Here is a 15,750-nt window from a genome sequence, read left to right on the forward strand (position 1 = left end):
ACTAGACTATGGCAGTGCCATTTACGACACCTTAAACAACTCTCTCATTAAAAAACTAGACTCAATCCAGTATCAGGCCCTTAAACTAATCACACGAACTCAACATGGCACCTCCTCCACCTCACTCCAGGCCTTAAAGGGAGAAATGCCACTTAAACTACGTAGGGAACAACTTACCCTATATTTCTGGGCCGCGTCCCAATCAAACCCTCTAATCGAAAACTTAATAAAAAACAATATTAGCCAAGGAAACCAAGTCCTAGCCCGGAAACATCCACTACTTACTCCAATTTCCCAAAGAATGACCAATTACCTAAATGAACACAAAATAAATAATCTTAAACAAAACAATAAATCATCCAATATCTTCACTCCAAAACTTAAAATACCAAAAATAGACACAACACTACCCAATACACTAAATAAACAGACCGATCCTAACCTCGCTAAAACCACTACACTAGCATACATACATGAAAATTGGCCAAATTGGTGTCACACATACACAGACTGATCCTCAGATTCGATCTCAAAACACACAGGTTTCGGAGTCCACATCGCACAACCAACCAAAAAGACACAATCTTACCGACTTCCAACCAATCCATATTCATGGCCGAACTAATGGGCATGGCCTCAGCACTACACAATCAGCAATCTAAAAAACCACCAAAAAATCCTCCCGATTCCCTCAGTGGACAACAAGCCCCCAAAAATAAAAACACTAAAAACCACCCCAAACTAATAAATCAAATACTCAATAGCTCAAACAACTTAACTAAGGCAGGTAAACAAATAGAGTTCATTTGGATCCCCGCCCACGTAGGAATCTTTGGAAATGAAAAGGCAGATAAAACAGCAAAAGTATCCCTTAAACTTCCAGAAATAAGCTTAAACTTACCCAGCTCAAAATTAGAAATCAAAAGTGTCACTAAACAAAAAAATCAACAAAAAATGGCAAAATATATACCAAAACTCAAATAGCCAAATCAGTAAAGTACTAAAAAAAACCTAATTAAACCAAAAATACTACACCCATCCAAACAAATCGACAGAATAATTACTAAACTACAAACAGGCCACACCAAACTCAATAATCACCGTAAAATAGCTAATCTACACACAACAGGAAACTGCCCACACTGCAAACAACAAGAAACACCAGAACACGTACTCATTCACTGCACACACTACCAAACACACATATTCATGAAATCTCAATATAATCCCAGATGCTACAACAGCATACCAGATTATTTATCATCCTTTCAGTTTCAGCAGTTTCGGAATCTAGCACCGAGGCTTGTCCACAGCCACCCACAACACAGACTCTCCATGGCAGATACGGAAAACGATACTGACATGCTATTAAATATCTCAACACAGGAGAATTTTGTTATAAGAAATTGTTACAAGGAATCAGCAGGGAGGTTCAGAAGCCGATACAAGAGCTCCTATCACCTTACCATCATAAAAGAAGTTAACAGTAGCCTTGCAATCTGTTCCAAAGTATGTTCTTCTTCAGGTCTTTGAAAGGCATTTAGAAGTAATACACATAAGGAAGAGAATATATGAATGTCAACTTCTTTATTATGAGGAACACAACGTTTCTGAGTATATGCTTTCTCCTTCATCAGGTGAATGAATGCCATGAGTGACTGACTGACTGATATAAAAGATTTAACGTGCGCTTTCCGACTACAGCGTATTTCGCACACGGGCCTGGTCGGACCATTTAGTGTATTCCGAGAAGGGTGAAAGTGGTGTGTGCAACCCAAGAGGGGGCTTTTAGGGGTTGCTTATATTGATTTTTTGAAATTTTTAAATTTGGAATAAATGCCGAGGTGGGTGGAGGAGGGAACTAAGGGAGCCGGGTGAGGTGGGTGTTTGTATGTTTATTGGAATTTGAATTGGTAGATTAATTAATTTTTAGATGCGCTTAATTAGGTCTGTTTTGATTAGGAATACGCCTAGGGCCTTGAAATTTTCTAGTTTATTTTGAGGGTTTAGTATTTCATCTAGAGTAGGAACTTTATTTAGATTGAGGGCGGTTTGTAGTGTGGTTCTGTGTGTTTGATAGTGGGTGCAGTGAATGAGTGCGTGTTCTGTGGTTTCGGGCTGTTTGCAGTGTGGGCAGTTGCCTGTGGTGTGTCTTTTAAGTTGTTTTAGGTGGTTATTTAGGTTGGTGTGTCCTGTTTGGAGTTTTGTAATTAATCTGTCAATTTTTTTAGAGGGGTGTAGGATTTTAGGTTTGGCTAGTGGTTTTCTGAGCACTTTTTTGATTTGGCTATTTGAGTTTTGATATTGATTATGCCATTTTTTGGTTATTTTTTGTTTGTTTACACTTTTAATTTCTGATTTTGAGATGGGTAGGTTTAGGCTTATTTCTGGTATTTTGAGAGATAATTTAGCTGCTTTATCGGCGCTTTCATTGCCGTAAATTCCTACGTGGGCGGGGATCCACAAGAAGGTTATTTGTTTGCCTGCTTTTGTTAGGTCGTTGGAGCTTTTAAGTATTTGGTTTATTAATTTAGGTCGTTTTTTGGTATTTTTGTTTTGGAGGGCTTGTAGTCCACTAAGGGAGTCAGTGAGAATTAGGATTTTTTTGTTGTTTTTAGATTGTTGGTTATGCAGGGCTGAGGCCATGCCCATAAGTTCGGCCGTGAATATAGATTGGTTGTTAGGGAGTCGGTAAGATTGTGTGGATATAACTGGTTGTGTGGTATGGACTCCGAAGCCTGTGTGGTTGGAGATCGGGTCTGAGGATCCGTCAGTGTATATGTGACACCAATTTGGCCAATTTTCGTGTATGTATGCAAGTGTGGTGGTTTTAGCTATGTTTGGGTCGGTTTGTGTATTTATTTGGTTAGCTAGCGTTGTGTCTATTTGGGGTATTTTGAGTTTAGGGGTGAAGATATTTGATTTTTTGCAGTTTTGTTTAAGATTTTGAGTTTGGTGTTCATTGAGGTAGTTAGTTATTCTTTGGGATATTGGGGTGAGTAAGGGGTGTTTGCGAGCTAGAGCTTGGTTTCTTGGGCTAATGTTTTGGTTAATTAGGTTTTGGATGAGAGGGTTTGTTTGGGACGCGGCCAAGAAGTTAAGGCTTAGATGTTCCCTGCGTAGATTTAGTGGCATTTCTCCTGTAAGGGCCTGAAGTGAGGTGTAGGAGGTGCCATGTTGAGTGCGTGTAATTAGTTTGAGAGCCTGATATTGTATTGAGTCAAGTTTTTTAGAAAGAGAGTTGTTTAGGGTATTGTATATGGCACAGCCGTAGTCTAGTTTTGATCTAATTAGTGTTGTATATAGTGAGAGGAGGGTATCTTTGGAGGCTCCCCAGTTAGAGCCGGTGAGACATCTTAATGTGTTAAGGTCTTTGCTGCATCTAGTTTTTAGGTTTTGGACGTGAGCCTCCCAGGTGAGGTGTTGATCGAAAATAAGTCCTAAGAATTTTGTTTGTTTTGGAATTTGATTGTTTGGTTGTTTAGCTGGAGGATTGGGAAGGCAGGTTTCATGTTTTTATGTTTGAATACTACTCCTGTTGTTTTATCTGAGTTAAGGGAGAAGCCCCATTTGTCTGCCCATTGTTGTATTTTATTTAGAGATTTTTGGATTAAGTTTTCTGCCATTTTAATGCTTTTAGTGCGGATCCATAGGGCTCCGTCATCCGCAAATTTTGAAGTGTTTAGTTTAGGGGATAATCCCTCGAATAGATCATTTATCATTATATTGAAGAGGGTTGGGCTGAGGATGCTGCCCTGGGGAGTGCCATTTTCTAGGGGACACTGGTCCGATAGTGTATGGTCTATACCCACGGTAATTTTGCGATTGTTTAGGAAATCTTGGATGAAGTTTATTATTTGACCTTTTAGTCCTATTTTTTTTAGTTTTTGTATTAGCCCGTGGTGCCATACCATATCGAAAGCTTTAGAGAAGTCGAGGAATATGCCTATGGTGTATTGCTTGTTTAGCTGTCCTGTTTTTATATCCTGTTCTAGTCGGGCAAGGTTATCGAGAGTTGATCGGCCAGGAGTGAAGCCGCTTTGGTCAGGATTTATGATGTTGTTTTGGTCTAGGTAGTGCTGTAGCCTATTTTTAGTCATAAGTTCCATTATTTTGCAGAGATTTGAGGTTAAGGAGATGGGCCTATAGGAGTTTGCCTGATCTGCTGGTTTATTTGGTTTAGGTATTGGGATTACTAGAGCTTCCTTCCATGAGGATGGGACCTGTCCGTTTAGGTAGACTAGGTTGTATAGTTTAAGTAAAGTTTGGAGTAGTTTGGTAGGTAAGTGTTTGATTATTCGGTAAGAGGTGAGGTCTAGGCCAGGGGCTGTTCCTTTTTTTCTATTGTTTAGTACGTGATTTAGTTCTTCTATGGTGTAAGGTTGATTTATTTCTAGGTTGTCTTGTCTGTTTTCTTTGGAGAATTTGGTTTCTTTATTTAGTTTATCTTGGAATTTCTTACTGAAGTTACTGTTGCAGCTAACTTTAGAGAAGTGTTTGGCTAGGTTGTTGGCCTTTTGGGTGGGGTTAGTTGAGTTGTTTATATTGGGGCTTTTTTTGTGCCGTTTGATGCCTCGGATGGCGTGAATTTTGCGCCACACCTTCCTAGCGTCGGTGTGGTGAATTAGCTCCTCACAGAATTTTTTCCAGTTTTTGGTTTTAGCAGTTTTAACTAGGTTTTGCACTTGGTGGTTAAGTTCATGAGCTGTTTTGAGATGAGAGGGGTCTCGTTTAGCTCTGTTGAAAGCTGATTTGCGTTTTAGTCTAGTTAGCTCTATTTCCTCATTCCACCAAGGGACAGTGGGTTTTCCTGGGTTGGATGATTTGAAGGGGATTGCGGATTTGGCTGCGTTGATTATGAAGTTAGTTAGGCATGAGGCAGAGAAGATATATATGTACATGTAAGGACAACAAAATTAAAAGATAAGATAAAATTAAAAGATAAGATAAAATTAAAAGATGGAAAATAACAAAGGGTAGGAACTAACAAGGGAAGCCAGCAGATGATTGGCGCTAACAGGTGATTAGCAATAGACAATGGAAGCCAACACTTGACAGTAATTAGCGCTGATGGTATGGAAGCCAGTACTTAAGTTGTTAAGTAATATGTAATGGACACTGGGAACCGAGGCCGGGGGTAATTAGAATGGACATAGCAATTGGTAAATTGAAGCCAGATAGGTAATTAGCACCGACAAAGTTCCAAGCAGTACAAACATTTGTTGAAACGTTGTCGACTCGAACTCCATCGGATTTAAATCCACTTTGAGGACAGAGTCCACAGTTTCAGGACTTTGGTGGCTTCCCACATGACGTTATGGTTTTGGTTCTTGAGGATGTGTTCGCAAATGGCGGATTTCCCGTCGAGTTTGTTAAAAGAGGTCCGATGTTCTTTAAGTCTGGTGTTGAGGGGCCCTGAGGGTTTTTCCAATGTACTGGTGGCCAAAGTTGCAAGGGATCTAGTATATACATGCATTGACACCAGGAGACACCAGCCAGCCACTTATCTGTGGCGACCCCAGTTCTAACCATGCCTTAAATTTGTATTTGTATACTGTTACTTTTTCTGTTACCATATTAGAACTGTGGTGGAACTGTGGACTCTGTTCTCAAAGTGAATTTAAAACGAGAAGGTTCCAATAATCCTTTGTTGAATGGGTAATGTATTCTTCAATTTAATAGATGATGGTATATACGAGGATTCAGGCTTATGGCAATGTAACACAATGATACTTATCAGGCATTTGTTTAATGTTGTCTTTTTTCGAATACAGTTTAACTCGATATATTTCCGATGGAGTTCGAGTCGACAACGTTTCCTCAAATGTTTGTACTGTTTACCTACATATCTTACGATATGCAAATCTGATTGGGTCAATTATACTCCCCTGATAATTAAATGTTTAAGCATGCTTCCTTAAAACAGATGAACGTTTGCCCAACTATTGTACTGTTTACCTACATTACTTACAATATGCAAATCTGATTGGGTCAATTATACTCCCCTGATAATAAAATGTTTAAGCATGCTTCCTTTAAATAGGTGAACGTTTGCCCAAATATTGTACGGTTTACCTACATGTCTCATGATATGCGAATCGATTTAGGCCAAGGACCGGATCATGTTAAAATGTTTAAAGATACTTCCTTAAAACCTTTAAAAACATCCTTTTTGAAACAACTGACCCTTACCTCTAAATTTTGTATTTTATAAAAGGCCATGTGTTGAAATGAACACAGTCATCCCCATTTATATGGACATACCTGATATTTTTCATAGCATTTTATGCAGGATTCAAATGCCAATTTCTTAAAATATATGCATATTTGGTGTACCTGAATGTTGGGTGAGTATGGTAGCGTTAATGCCACGCCCTCCTCCCCCTGTTTTATTATCATACACTTAGTGGGTGTTTAAGGCATTGTCATCATGTCGAATGATGAAAGATACTCGTTATAGGACTGTAGAGGTCCTTAACAACAAACGTCAAATGTATCATTATTGTTAAAGTATCGCAGTAGTGTGGTAACTATCATGATATTTATTGCAACTATTGTAGTTTTAAAACTGACCCTGATAGTCATCCCACGTAATCATATCCTCATTTTCTACTCTGACGCTGGTGTGTTTATCCACCAACTAGTATCCTCAGGCAGGTTAGTCTCAAAGCCAATTTGTTTGTTAAGCGCAATTGATGCCTTATTTGTTTCATGAACATAAACATGAACCTCTTCCATCGTCTGTAGATGCAAACCGGCCAAGTAGGACGTGAGCATCTTGGCATATCCCTTCCCTCGGTGTGCCTCCAGAATATGTAAGACACCTAGGTACCCGTAATGGTATGTCAAGCCGCACCCAACCAGGGAGCCTTCCCTGTTGTACAGGCAACACGAAGGTAGTTTCCTGATGATTTCCTTTATGTATAGCTCAGAGTGTGTCCCTCCATTGTAAGGCCACATAGAGTTGACTAGATGGGCTTGCTCCGGAGTAAGACTTCCTATCTTGAATCCGTTTGGAATAGGCCTGCAACATGGAACAAGAAACGAAATCCAGTTTACAAATTACCCACGGGAATTGTAAAGAAATAGCCATTATCTCTTTAACACAGCATACCACGTAAATAATATGGAAAATTATGGCATGGTCATCAACATATCATATAGATAACCTTCTGGTAATGTAGCATTTCAAAACTTTATTCCATTATAATTGCAGACATTCCTCCACTCCCAGAAAACCAACCTAATAATTCATTGTGAAAATGTTGACATCCTCAAAGACATTCTTTCCGAAATGAAACCATACAAATCTAGTACCACTTCATAAAACCAACACAAAACACAAACGGAGTTCTGGAGCAACACCAACTCACTGCAGACGGTTCGTTTTTAGCTGGCACGATATTACTTGCATTTCGAAGTCAAATCAAAGCTCAGATTTGGAATCCTTAAGGGCAAACACCTATAGAAAGAGCCTTCATTCATGATCCTGACTTCTGGTTATGAAATTAGGACAAAATCCAATAGGGACTGGCTGCCATCTTAGATTTTGCCAGTATGGCGGCCCCAATGATCACCGGTTTTGGCGCTCTCCAAAAATGAATTTAGTGTGTTCTGGTCTACACCTGTGCCAAATTTGATGCTTGTAGACACATCTACACGATAACCCCCTAAGGGCCTGGACGATGACGAAAGTGATACCGTTTATGTTTGGGAAAAGATATGGCGGTGGAGCTGTGATAAAATGTTTAAACTGAACCCTGAAAAGGTGATTTTGTGTGATTGAAAAACTACACATTTTTAAGGTATGAACTGGTGGCTTGGGGGTAATCATCGTAATGTATCATCTAAACATGCTTCTTATCTCACCAGAACTTCAGCGTCTTTTCCGTGACTTTCATGTCAAAGAACTTATCCAAGTGATATGGCCTGTGGTGCTTCTGCATGACACTGACAACCGATGACAACTCGTCAGCATATTTTCCTGTGGAATATATTAACTGAACAAGTCATTTACAAAAACGCGACACTTGATGACAACTTAAAAGTTTTGTCTAAGTTTGTAGTTTGTGGGTGGATGGTGTTTAACGACGAACCACCGCGTCTCCAGTATGTTCTACTCTTACAACAATATCAGGTTCTTTTCTATTTTACCTCGGAATCTCCAAAGCATTCTCACATATACACTCAATGTATAATCTTCGATTTGTGTTAAGCTTGGTTTTTCTTCAACATTATAATGGCAGACCATGTCATAACAAAAATACTGTTAAAAGAGGCATAAATCTAAACTCACTCACTCACTCGCTTCCATTCAATCTGATCTCACCTACAAACCCAATTCTTGCTGACCAGTCTATGACTTCAGGCAGTTGAAGCAGGGTCTCCAGAGCTTCACAGTCTGTGGCATGGACAACGGTTTCCAAAATCAGGTGGTTTCGGTACTGAAAAAATATACATCTTATAAAGATATATTTTATATTAATTAATTAATTTACACACCAGGTACTAACATTTCACTTTTCATGTTAATTCTTGGAAATAGGGGCAGTGAGGGAAATATATTATTTGACGCCACACTCCTCTAAATATTCGTTTCAGGACCAGTCACATAAGTGACATGAACAAAAAACACGTTGACCCCCAATCAGCCAAATCCCAGAGTGAGTGAGTGAGTGAGTAAATGTTGCTTTAAGCCGCATCAGCAATATTCCAGCTATTCGCGGCTACCCAGAGTGAGACCACCAATTAATTATATGAAGAACATGTTGGGAAACAGCAATCTCTTCAGTCATATTTCCCTTGTGTTTATTTAATTGATTGTTGCAGTTAGTCCAATAATTAGAGAATTAGATTAATTAGAGTTCTTTAGATTCAGTGTTTGTTGGCGTCTTTGTTGATCTCAGTGTGATTTTCTCAAGAAAGGATTTAACAGTCAGTAGCATTTTTTTACCTTGGCTGTAGCAGGATTGACACGCAGTACCAGGGCTCTGTAATCTGGCCAGCGGTCCACTATAAAGTCATAGTCAGTTATCACTGATTGGAGTTTGGAAATTATTTCACCTCGGATCTGCTGAAGGGAGAAAAATGGATAAGAGTTGTTTTATCAACAAAATATGCATGTATGTCAAAGGTAGAGAGAGAAAGTTGATAACATTGTCATGTCTATAAATGTATATTCATAATGTTGACAAAACAGACTATGAAGAATCTCTGACTTGGATCTCTTTAATACCGACAATAACTAAGCAAAAAAAACAAGGGCAGGTAGAAATGTCTATAATTCTTACGAATCCTCTACCTCTATTACGTCATTGTCATAAATCCTGTATTTATGCTGCAATCACACTAAAACTAAACCTTCAGATTTTCAACTGAAGTCCTCTTCACTGTCAACAATATATAACCAGTTGTACCCACAATAGCACTTCCGGACTACAACTCTTCCGAGTGCAAAGTCGGGAAAAATCCTCACTTCTCTCTCGTGTGTGCTGGAGTAAACATCTATGTAGCTGCCCAACTCAAGCACTTGGATATGTGTCCACACTATTCTCATCGTTTCAGTTCAATTAGTCCATTATTTACTATTAATTCTACAAGAAGTAGTTATTGATTACATTTGAGAAGAGAAGGTGTTTGGTGTATTGCGTTATCAATAATGGCGCCTTCTTCCGTGTGTCAGAAGTGTGTCCATTTTATGGTTTCTGTGGGTCCGCATACTTCATGCTGGTAGTTTTTGTCTAAATATATATGTATTAGTAATGTACTTCTCGTCACGATATGGCCGAAATATTGTTGTGACGTTAAATCTTAACTCACTCACTCACTCATGCTGGTAGTGCAGTGACGATACTTGCACAGAAGATCATACACGAGCTCTATAGTGCCCTCTCCAAGAAAGCCTTCTCCAAATTATCTGACTCTATCAGCAAAGTGAATGTTAAGAAGACACACCTCTTGACAAATGGACGCACGTTCCTTTTTAAGCCATGTCTCAACTCGTTTGATCCGAAAGATAAGACTTCACGGGATATTCTGTCGCCTGAAGGGTTTTAAGAAGGACAGTATTTGAGGTCTCTAAAAATGATGACGAACCCGGATTATCTGTTGAACATCGCGAATTTCTTCAAATCATGGACAAGGAAATATATAGAGGCACAAGTCGCACCACTTCCATTCAAGTCCCCATGGCCAAGACCATTCCTTCCTAACAACAAACCTCAAGCTATCAGACGAGACAACACTCTGGACTGTAGTATCACACAGGATCAAGTGAAAAAGAATCATCTACTGGATTTCAAGGAAAAGATATTTGAAAACAAGCATGCGGAAATAGCCCCTCCTCTAAAAAAACAGAAAAAATCTACCATTATTTGGCATATATCACCCCAAAAAACTAAATCAAGTGCAAGTTTCATTAAAGAACGGTCTTTTGCAAAGACCAGATGTGACAAATATACTCTTAAAAAAAGAAACGCAATACGGATATTTTTGGCCATAAAAGCAAAATTAGCGGACCAAGAAGTGCAAAATGAAGAGGATTTATATGTTATAGTGTCAGTGACAAATTTCCCAGATCAAAATGACAAGGACATGCAAACATTTAGTCGGGAAACACGTACGATTCGGAAAAACGCACCCAGTGCATTAACACAAAGGCCATGGACCTGCACGCACTGCACGCGCAGCAGCACTATAAACGGTGTTAAAGTGCAAGGTTTTTGATTGGCTGGCATATGCGTCAATCGAACAGTGACATTTAAACAACATTCCAAAATTAAAAGAAGTGCAAAGAAACAACGCCATAGGCCGCTTGCAGACAGGGGAATCCCAATCACCTGTAGCCAGGGTTTTCAATGTAGCACCAGGCACCATCAGAAGGCTATGGGATCGGTTTCAACAGCATGGGTCAACACGTTGGTTGGGACGACCAAGAGTAACCTACCCCGTCCAAGATCGCTACATCCGATTGCGCCACCTACGTAAAAGGACGACAACAGCAACCTCAACCACATCCCAAATACCCGGACTGCCCAGAATCCCCGACCAGACCGTACGAAACCGTTTAAGAGCAGCAGGTCTACGAGCAAGACTTCTTGTTCAACGCGTCATACTGAGTCGACAACATCGTCAGCAAAGACTGCATTGGTGTCGTCAACACAGGGTGTGGCCTCAACTGCGATGAAGAGATGTCTGGTTGAGTGATGAATCAAGATTTCTCCTCCGTCGAGTGGGATGGAAGAGCATGCGTCTAAATACGTACAGGAAGTAAATACGTCTCCAGCTATTGTCTCTTACGGGCCTTGCAAAATAGTTGGAATTGGAAAAGATACTTTCAGAGACGTGAGTGAGAGTGGTTTTACGCCGCTTTTAGCAATATTACAGCAATATCATGGCGGGGAACATCAGAAATGGGCTTCACACATTGTATCCATGTCGGGAATCGAAATCAGGTCTTCGGCGTGAGGCGCGAGGCAAAATCTTACACAAAACGTGGAGTGCTCTCAACCATCAATAGTCCGTATGAGCATATGGGTTTTGTTGCCCCTGTCATTGTCAAAGAAAAGATTCTCTGTTAGACCTGTTAGGAATTGGAATGGGATGATATGTTACCCGTGGAACTTCGACAAGAATGGCTGAACTTGAAAAATTCATTACTCGAGCAGTTACAGATTCCTCGGATATTCTTAACCATGTCTCCATTTCTTACAAAATCAGGAGATTTTCTGTTTCTGTAACGAATAAGGTAGCGAAAATAAGAAACTTGGTCATCTTCACAAATGTTGCGACAGTTTTAAATCCCTCAGATTGTGCAACAAGAACAATTCAAGCCAACTTGGAAACAGCCCATGGCTTCACGTTCCAACTCCCCCCAAAAGATCAACGCACTTGTTTAGCGAAGACGCGGAAAATAGCACAGACCTGTTAAACGAAGTGGCCTCATGTGTTACCAGTGTAGCAAACAGAAAAGAAAAGGCTGTCGTCCGAGAGAAATCAGCAACAAGATACACACGTCCCATCTCAGAGATGAAGGTGTTGCCATCTGCAGAACGTTATGTTGTGTTACTCAACATACTAAAGTTTGAATGTTATGTTATGCATGTGTGTGTGTGTGTGTGTGTGTGTGTGTGTGTGTGTGTGTGTGTGTGTGTGTGTGTGTGTGTTACCTTCATAAGATATCAAGCGGGGAGTGGGCCATTACAGGTAACAATAATATTAATGTAGTTTTTGGCTTCGTTAGATGTTTTCCATGATTATTGTGCAGAATGGAAGCTAGATGTCAAGATCGCTGAGACAAAAGAAATAAACTATCCTTCAAATATGGAAATATGGAACTGGAAATAGTAGACTCTTATGTATATCTTGGTATAAAATTTCATGAAAATAGAACATTTGCACATGCGGTTAAGACCTTGGCAGAGAAACAACTGAACTGAAATAGAGGTCTTGAATATTAACAGAAATCGACAAATATTTTTAATAAATACAATTCTGTACCATTGATGATAGGAATTACACTTTTTGCAATGCTTTCAATTCCAAGTGTGATATGCTACCATAATTTGAATGAATCTAAATGTGACCGTGAAACAAAAGGTGTTGAAATCCTTAAGTTCGTCAAACGGATATGAATTTATCTTCACACGTAGCGCTTTATGTGTTAATATAATGTTTTCTAAAACTCTGAACGGAGAAACTATTCATGGTGTTTATACAGGATTTCTAACATAGAGAAACTCACAGTTACCCAGTCCCCTGAAATCCGTCGGAATAGGAATAAACAAAGGCCTTTCTCAGCGGAAAGCATGGTACTCGCTGCATACCCCAAGGGAGCTAAAACATACTTGCCACTAGCGAGGAGAAACAATAAAGCGCTACTAAAATATCTTATTTACACACTGATACTGACTGCCGTTACATTTAACATTCATATATTTCTTATGTTGAAATCAGGTATGGCGCATGTAGAAGAAACAAATTATCCAGAAGAATGAATTAAGCATTTAGAAACCTGACGCGCACTTCTGATGTTTAATCCGTAATCTGTGGGTTTGTTGACTTCACACCCATTGATATTGCACTGACCCTCTAATCTGTTCAATCATATCTGACTGCAGTTAGACTTTCATTTCAATGACCACATCTAAATTAATACCCAAATCGTTGATTAAATAATTACCCCAAAGAAGAGAAAACGCCAAATGAGAACCGCTGCTTTAAACCAGACACCCTCGTCAGGCCAAACACTTTATAGATAGGGACAGAGGTTTGTACACCACTACTTTCACCTTAAAGCAATACATTGATGACCTGGGGAATGACGACAACCACAGGTGATAGGGTTATGCTATGGGATAATGACGACACAAAGCTGTTACATAAGTACTTGTTGCACAATATGTAATTGGGATCCTTGAAAAAGAAAGGGTAATATTTTGAGCACACGAAGACGTATTTGCCTTGTATTTGTTTTGTTTGTTGTTGTTTAACGTCGCTCTCAGCAGTATTCCAGCTATATGACGGCGGTCTGTAAATAATCGAATATGGACCAGACAATCCAGTGATTGACATCATGAACATCGATCCACGTAATTGGGATACCATGACATGCATCAACCAAGTCAGCGAGCCTGACCGCTCGATATTTGCTTTGTACATAAGAACAAGTAACTGTACATTAACATTTTCTTTGAAACTTGTGGTTTTTGCTTTTGAGTCAACAGAACTTTGCACGAAGACCCTTCTATTGGAAGATATCATTGTTGCAGCCTCCTCGTGTAAAACGTCATGAATGTGTTTAAACAACTGTATCAAAAACGAAGTGAGTGAGTCAAAATGCAACACATATTTGAATAATATAATATATTTTTCCCCGATGTAATGAGTTTGGACACGAGCTGGATATTGAGTATTCTCTGGCGTTGACGTTTTGCATTTTATTCAAGCCACGGCATGTTATCTCAATCAGTCAATCCCAAACAATCTCTTTCAGGGTTTATTTATAGAGCAGTTTTTCAAATTTATCAACTGAGACATTAAAATCAAGATCTGAAGAATGTGATTCATTATCAGCTTAGCTTTATCGGGACAGTTACTTTGACGACCTATATAGAATTATCTGGGATTTAATCATTCCGACACCAAGCACTCTATAGTTAATATGTTCAAGTTTTGCATCGCATCAGCAATCTTTCAGTTTATAGCGACGATATAATATGTGTAATATGTTTTAGTATTGTTTAAAATTGAGTTTTAATATTATATAATATTGTTGTATCTTACATTGCACCACATAGGTTTCAACAGATTATTATCACATCAGTAAGCATAATATCTTGTTATGTACCGCCTTTGTTCAGGCTTGCTGACTTGGTTGATGCATGTCATCGTATCCCAATTGCGTGGTCCATGATGCTAATCACTGGATTGTCTGGTCCAGACTCGATTATTTACAGACCGCCGTCATATAGCTGGAACATTGCTGAGTGCGGCGTTAAACAACAAACCAACCAACTAATAACAATATCAAATCAAAGACATAAATATATGAATATCAATGATAACTATAAATGTGACCACAAATGACTTGTGACCATAAGTTTATCCATATATACTTGTACATCAATAGGCCCGTGAAGATTCCGGGGTAGTATAGGCCTCAGCAACCCATACTTGCCGTAAAAGGTGACTATGAAAGTCGTAAAAGGCGACAAACGGGATCGGGTGGTCAGGCTCGCTGACTTGGTTGATACATGCCATCGATCCCAATTCCGTGGATCGATGCTCATGATATTAATCACTGTAGACTCGATTATTTACAGACCGCCGTCATATAGCTGGAATATTTCTGAGTGCAGCGTTAAACAACAAACCAACCAAACCAAGTATACATCAATAAACACAGGCTCTGTCCTGAAATGTTGTATCCTGCTTCACTTGGCTTGAGCAAAGTGGAAAAACATCCGCGGATCTGTACTCTGTCGACCACAACATGTTTTGAACGATACATCAACGTAGCAATAAATAAAGTTACCATTAAAAGACACGTCTACAATAATGTAACACGTGCTGTACTCACATGATTTGCCTTCCGGATGTTTTGTAGAGTTGATAATAGCCGAGGAAGCTGTTGCCTTCCCAGGACGACAGCCATGGTATGTATGTTCAAGTAGGCCTATCAAATGAGTGAGTGAGTGAGTGAGGTTTTACGCCGCTTTGAGCAATATCCCAGCAATATCACGGCGGGGAACACCAGAAATGGGCTTCACACACCTATCAAATGAAACAATATTCAACTATTATATTCATACATACTCATGCGTAATTTTGACATGAATTAGAATGTTTTTTTTAGTTTTATAATGATTTTGGTTGTAAGTGGACACATAATATTATCTGACAAAATATAGGCTATTTTCTGTATATCACAGGTTGATAAAATTTGGGTTTAACACAAGGCACTTGTTTGAGAGACTACGTCGCTCACGCATTGCACGATTCTGTACAGCATTAATACACGGCATATTTTTGTTTCCCCACATACAAGATCCATATTCTAAATCAGACCCCAATATCGTGTCATAACGTTGTAAATGTACGGTATTGCATACCACATAATATAAGATAGCTACGCGAAAAATCGCAAAGAACAATGAAGAACGAAGCGTGGTTTATTTCACGATAATCCATTGTTCTGTCATGACGGTTTTTTTCAGGAGATTCGAACTTGAGCTCGCAACTTGATGAGAG

The 15,750-nt window shown here is 39.3% G+C and overlaps 1 protein-coding gene across 1 annotated transcript; it reads right to left on the bottom strand.

Moving 5' to 3' along the window:
- Nucleotides 1-6,609: 6,609 nt before the first annotated feature.
- On the bottom strand, nucleotides 6,610-15,154 carry LOC139473677 (glycine N-phenylacetyltransferase-like). The gene is made up of 5 exons (XM_071256378.1): nucleotides 15,080-15,154; nucleotides 8,954-9,070; nucleotides 8,330-8,444; nucleotides 7,870-7,984; nucleotides 6,610-7,024 (listed from the first exon to the last, which is right to left on the bottom strand). The coding sequence occupies exons 1-5, from the start codon at nucleotides 15,152-15,154 to the stop codon at nucleotides 6,610-6,612; spliced, it is 837 nt and encodes a 278-aa protein (XP_071112479.1).
- Nucleotides 15,155-15,750: the final 596 nt, after the last annotated feature.

The sequence above is a fragment of the Haliotis cracherodii genome, unplaced genomic scaffold (genome assembly GCF_022045235.1).
Source record: "Haliotis cracherodii isolate W230 unplaced genomic scaffold, xgHalCrac1.p SCAF_3, whole genome shotgun sequence".
NCBI classification, from domain to species: domain Eukaryota; kingdom Metazoa; phylum Mollusca; class Gastropoda; order Lepetellida; family Haliotidae; genus Haliotis; species Haliotis cracherodii.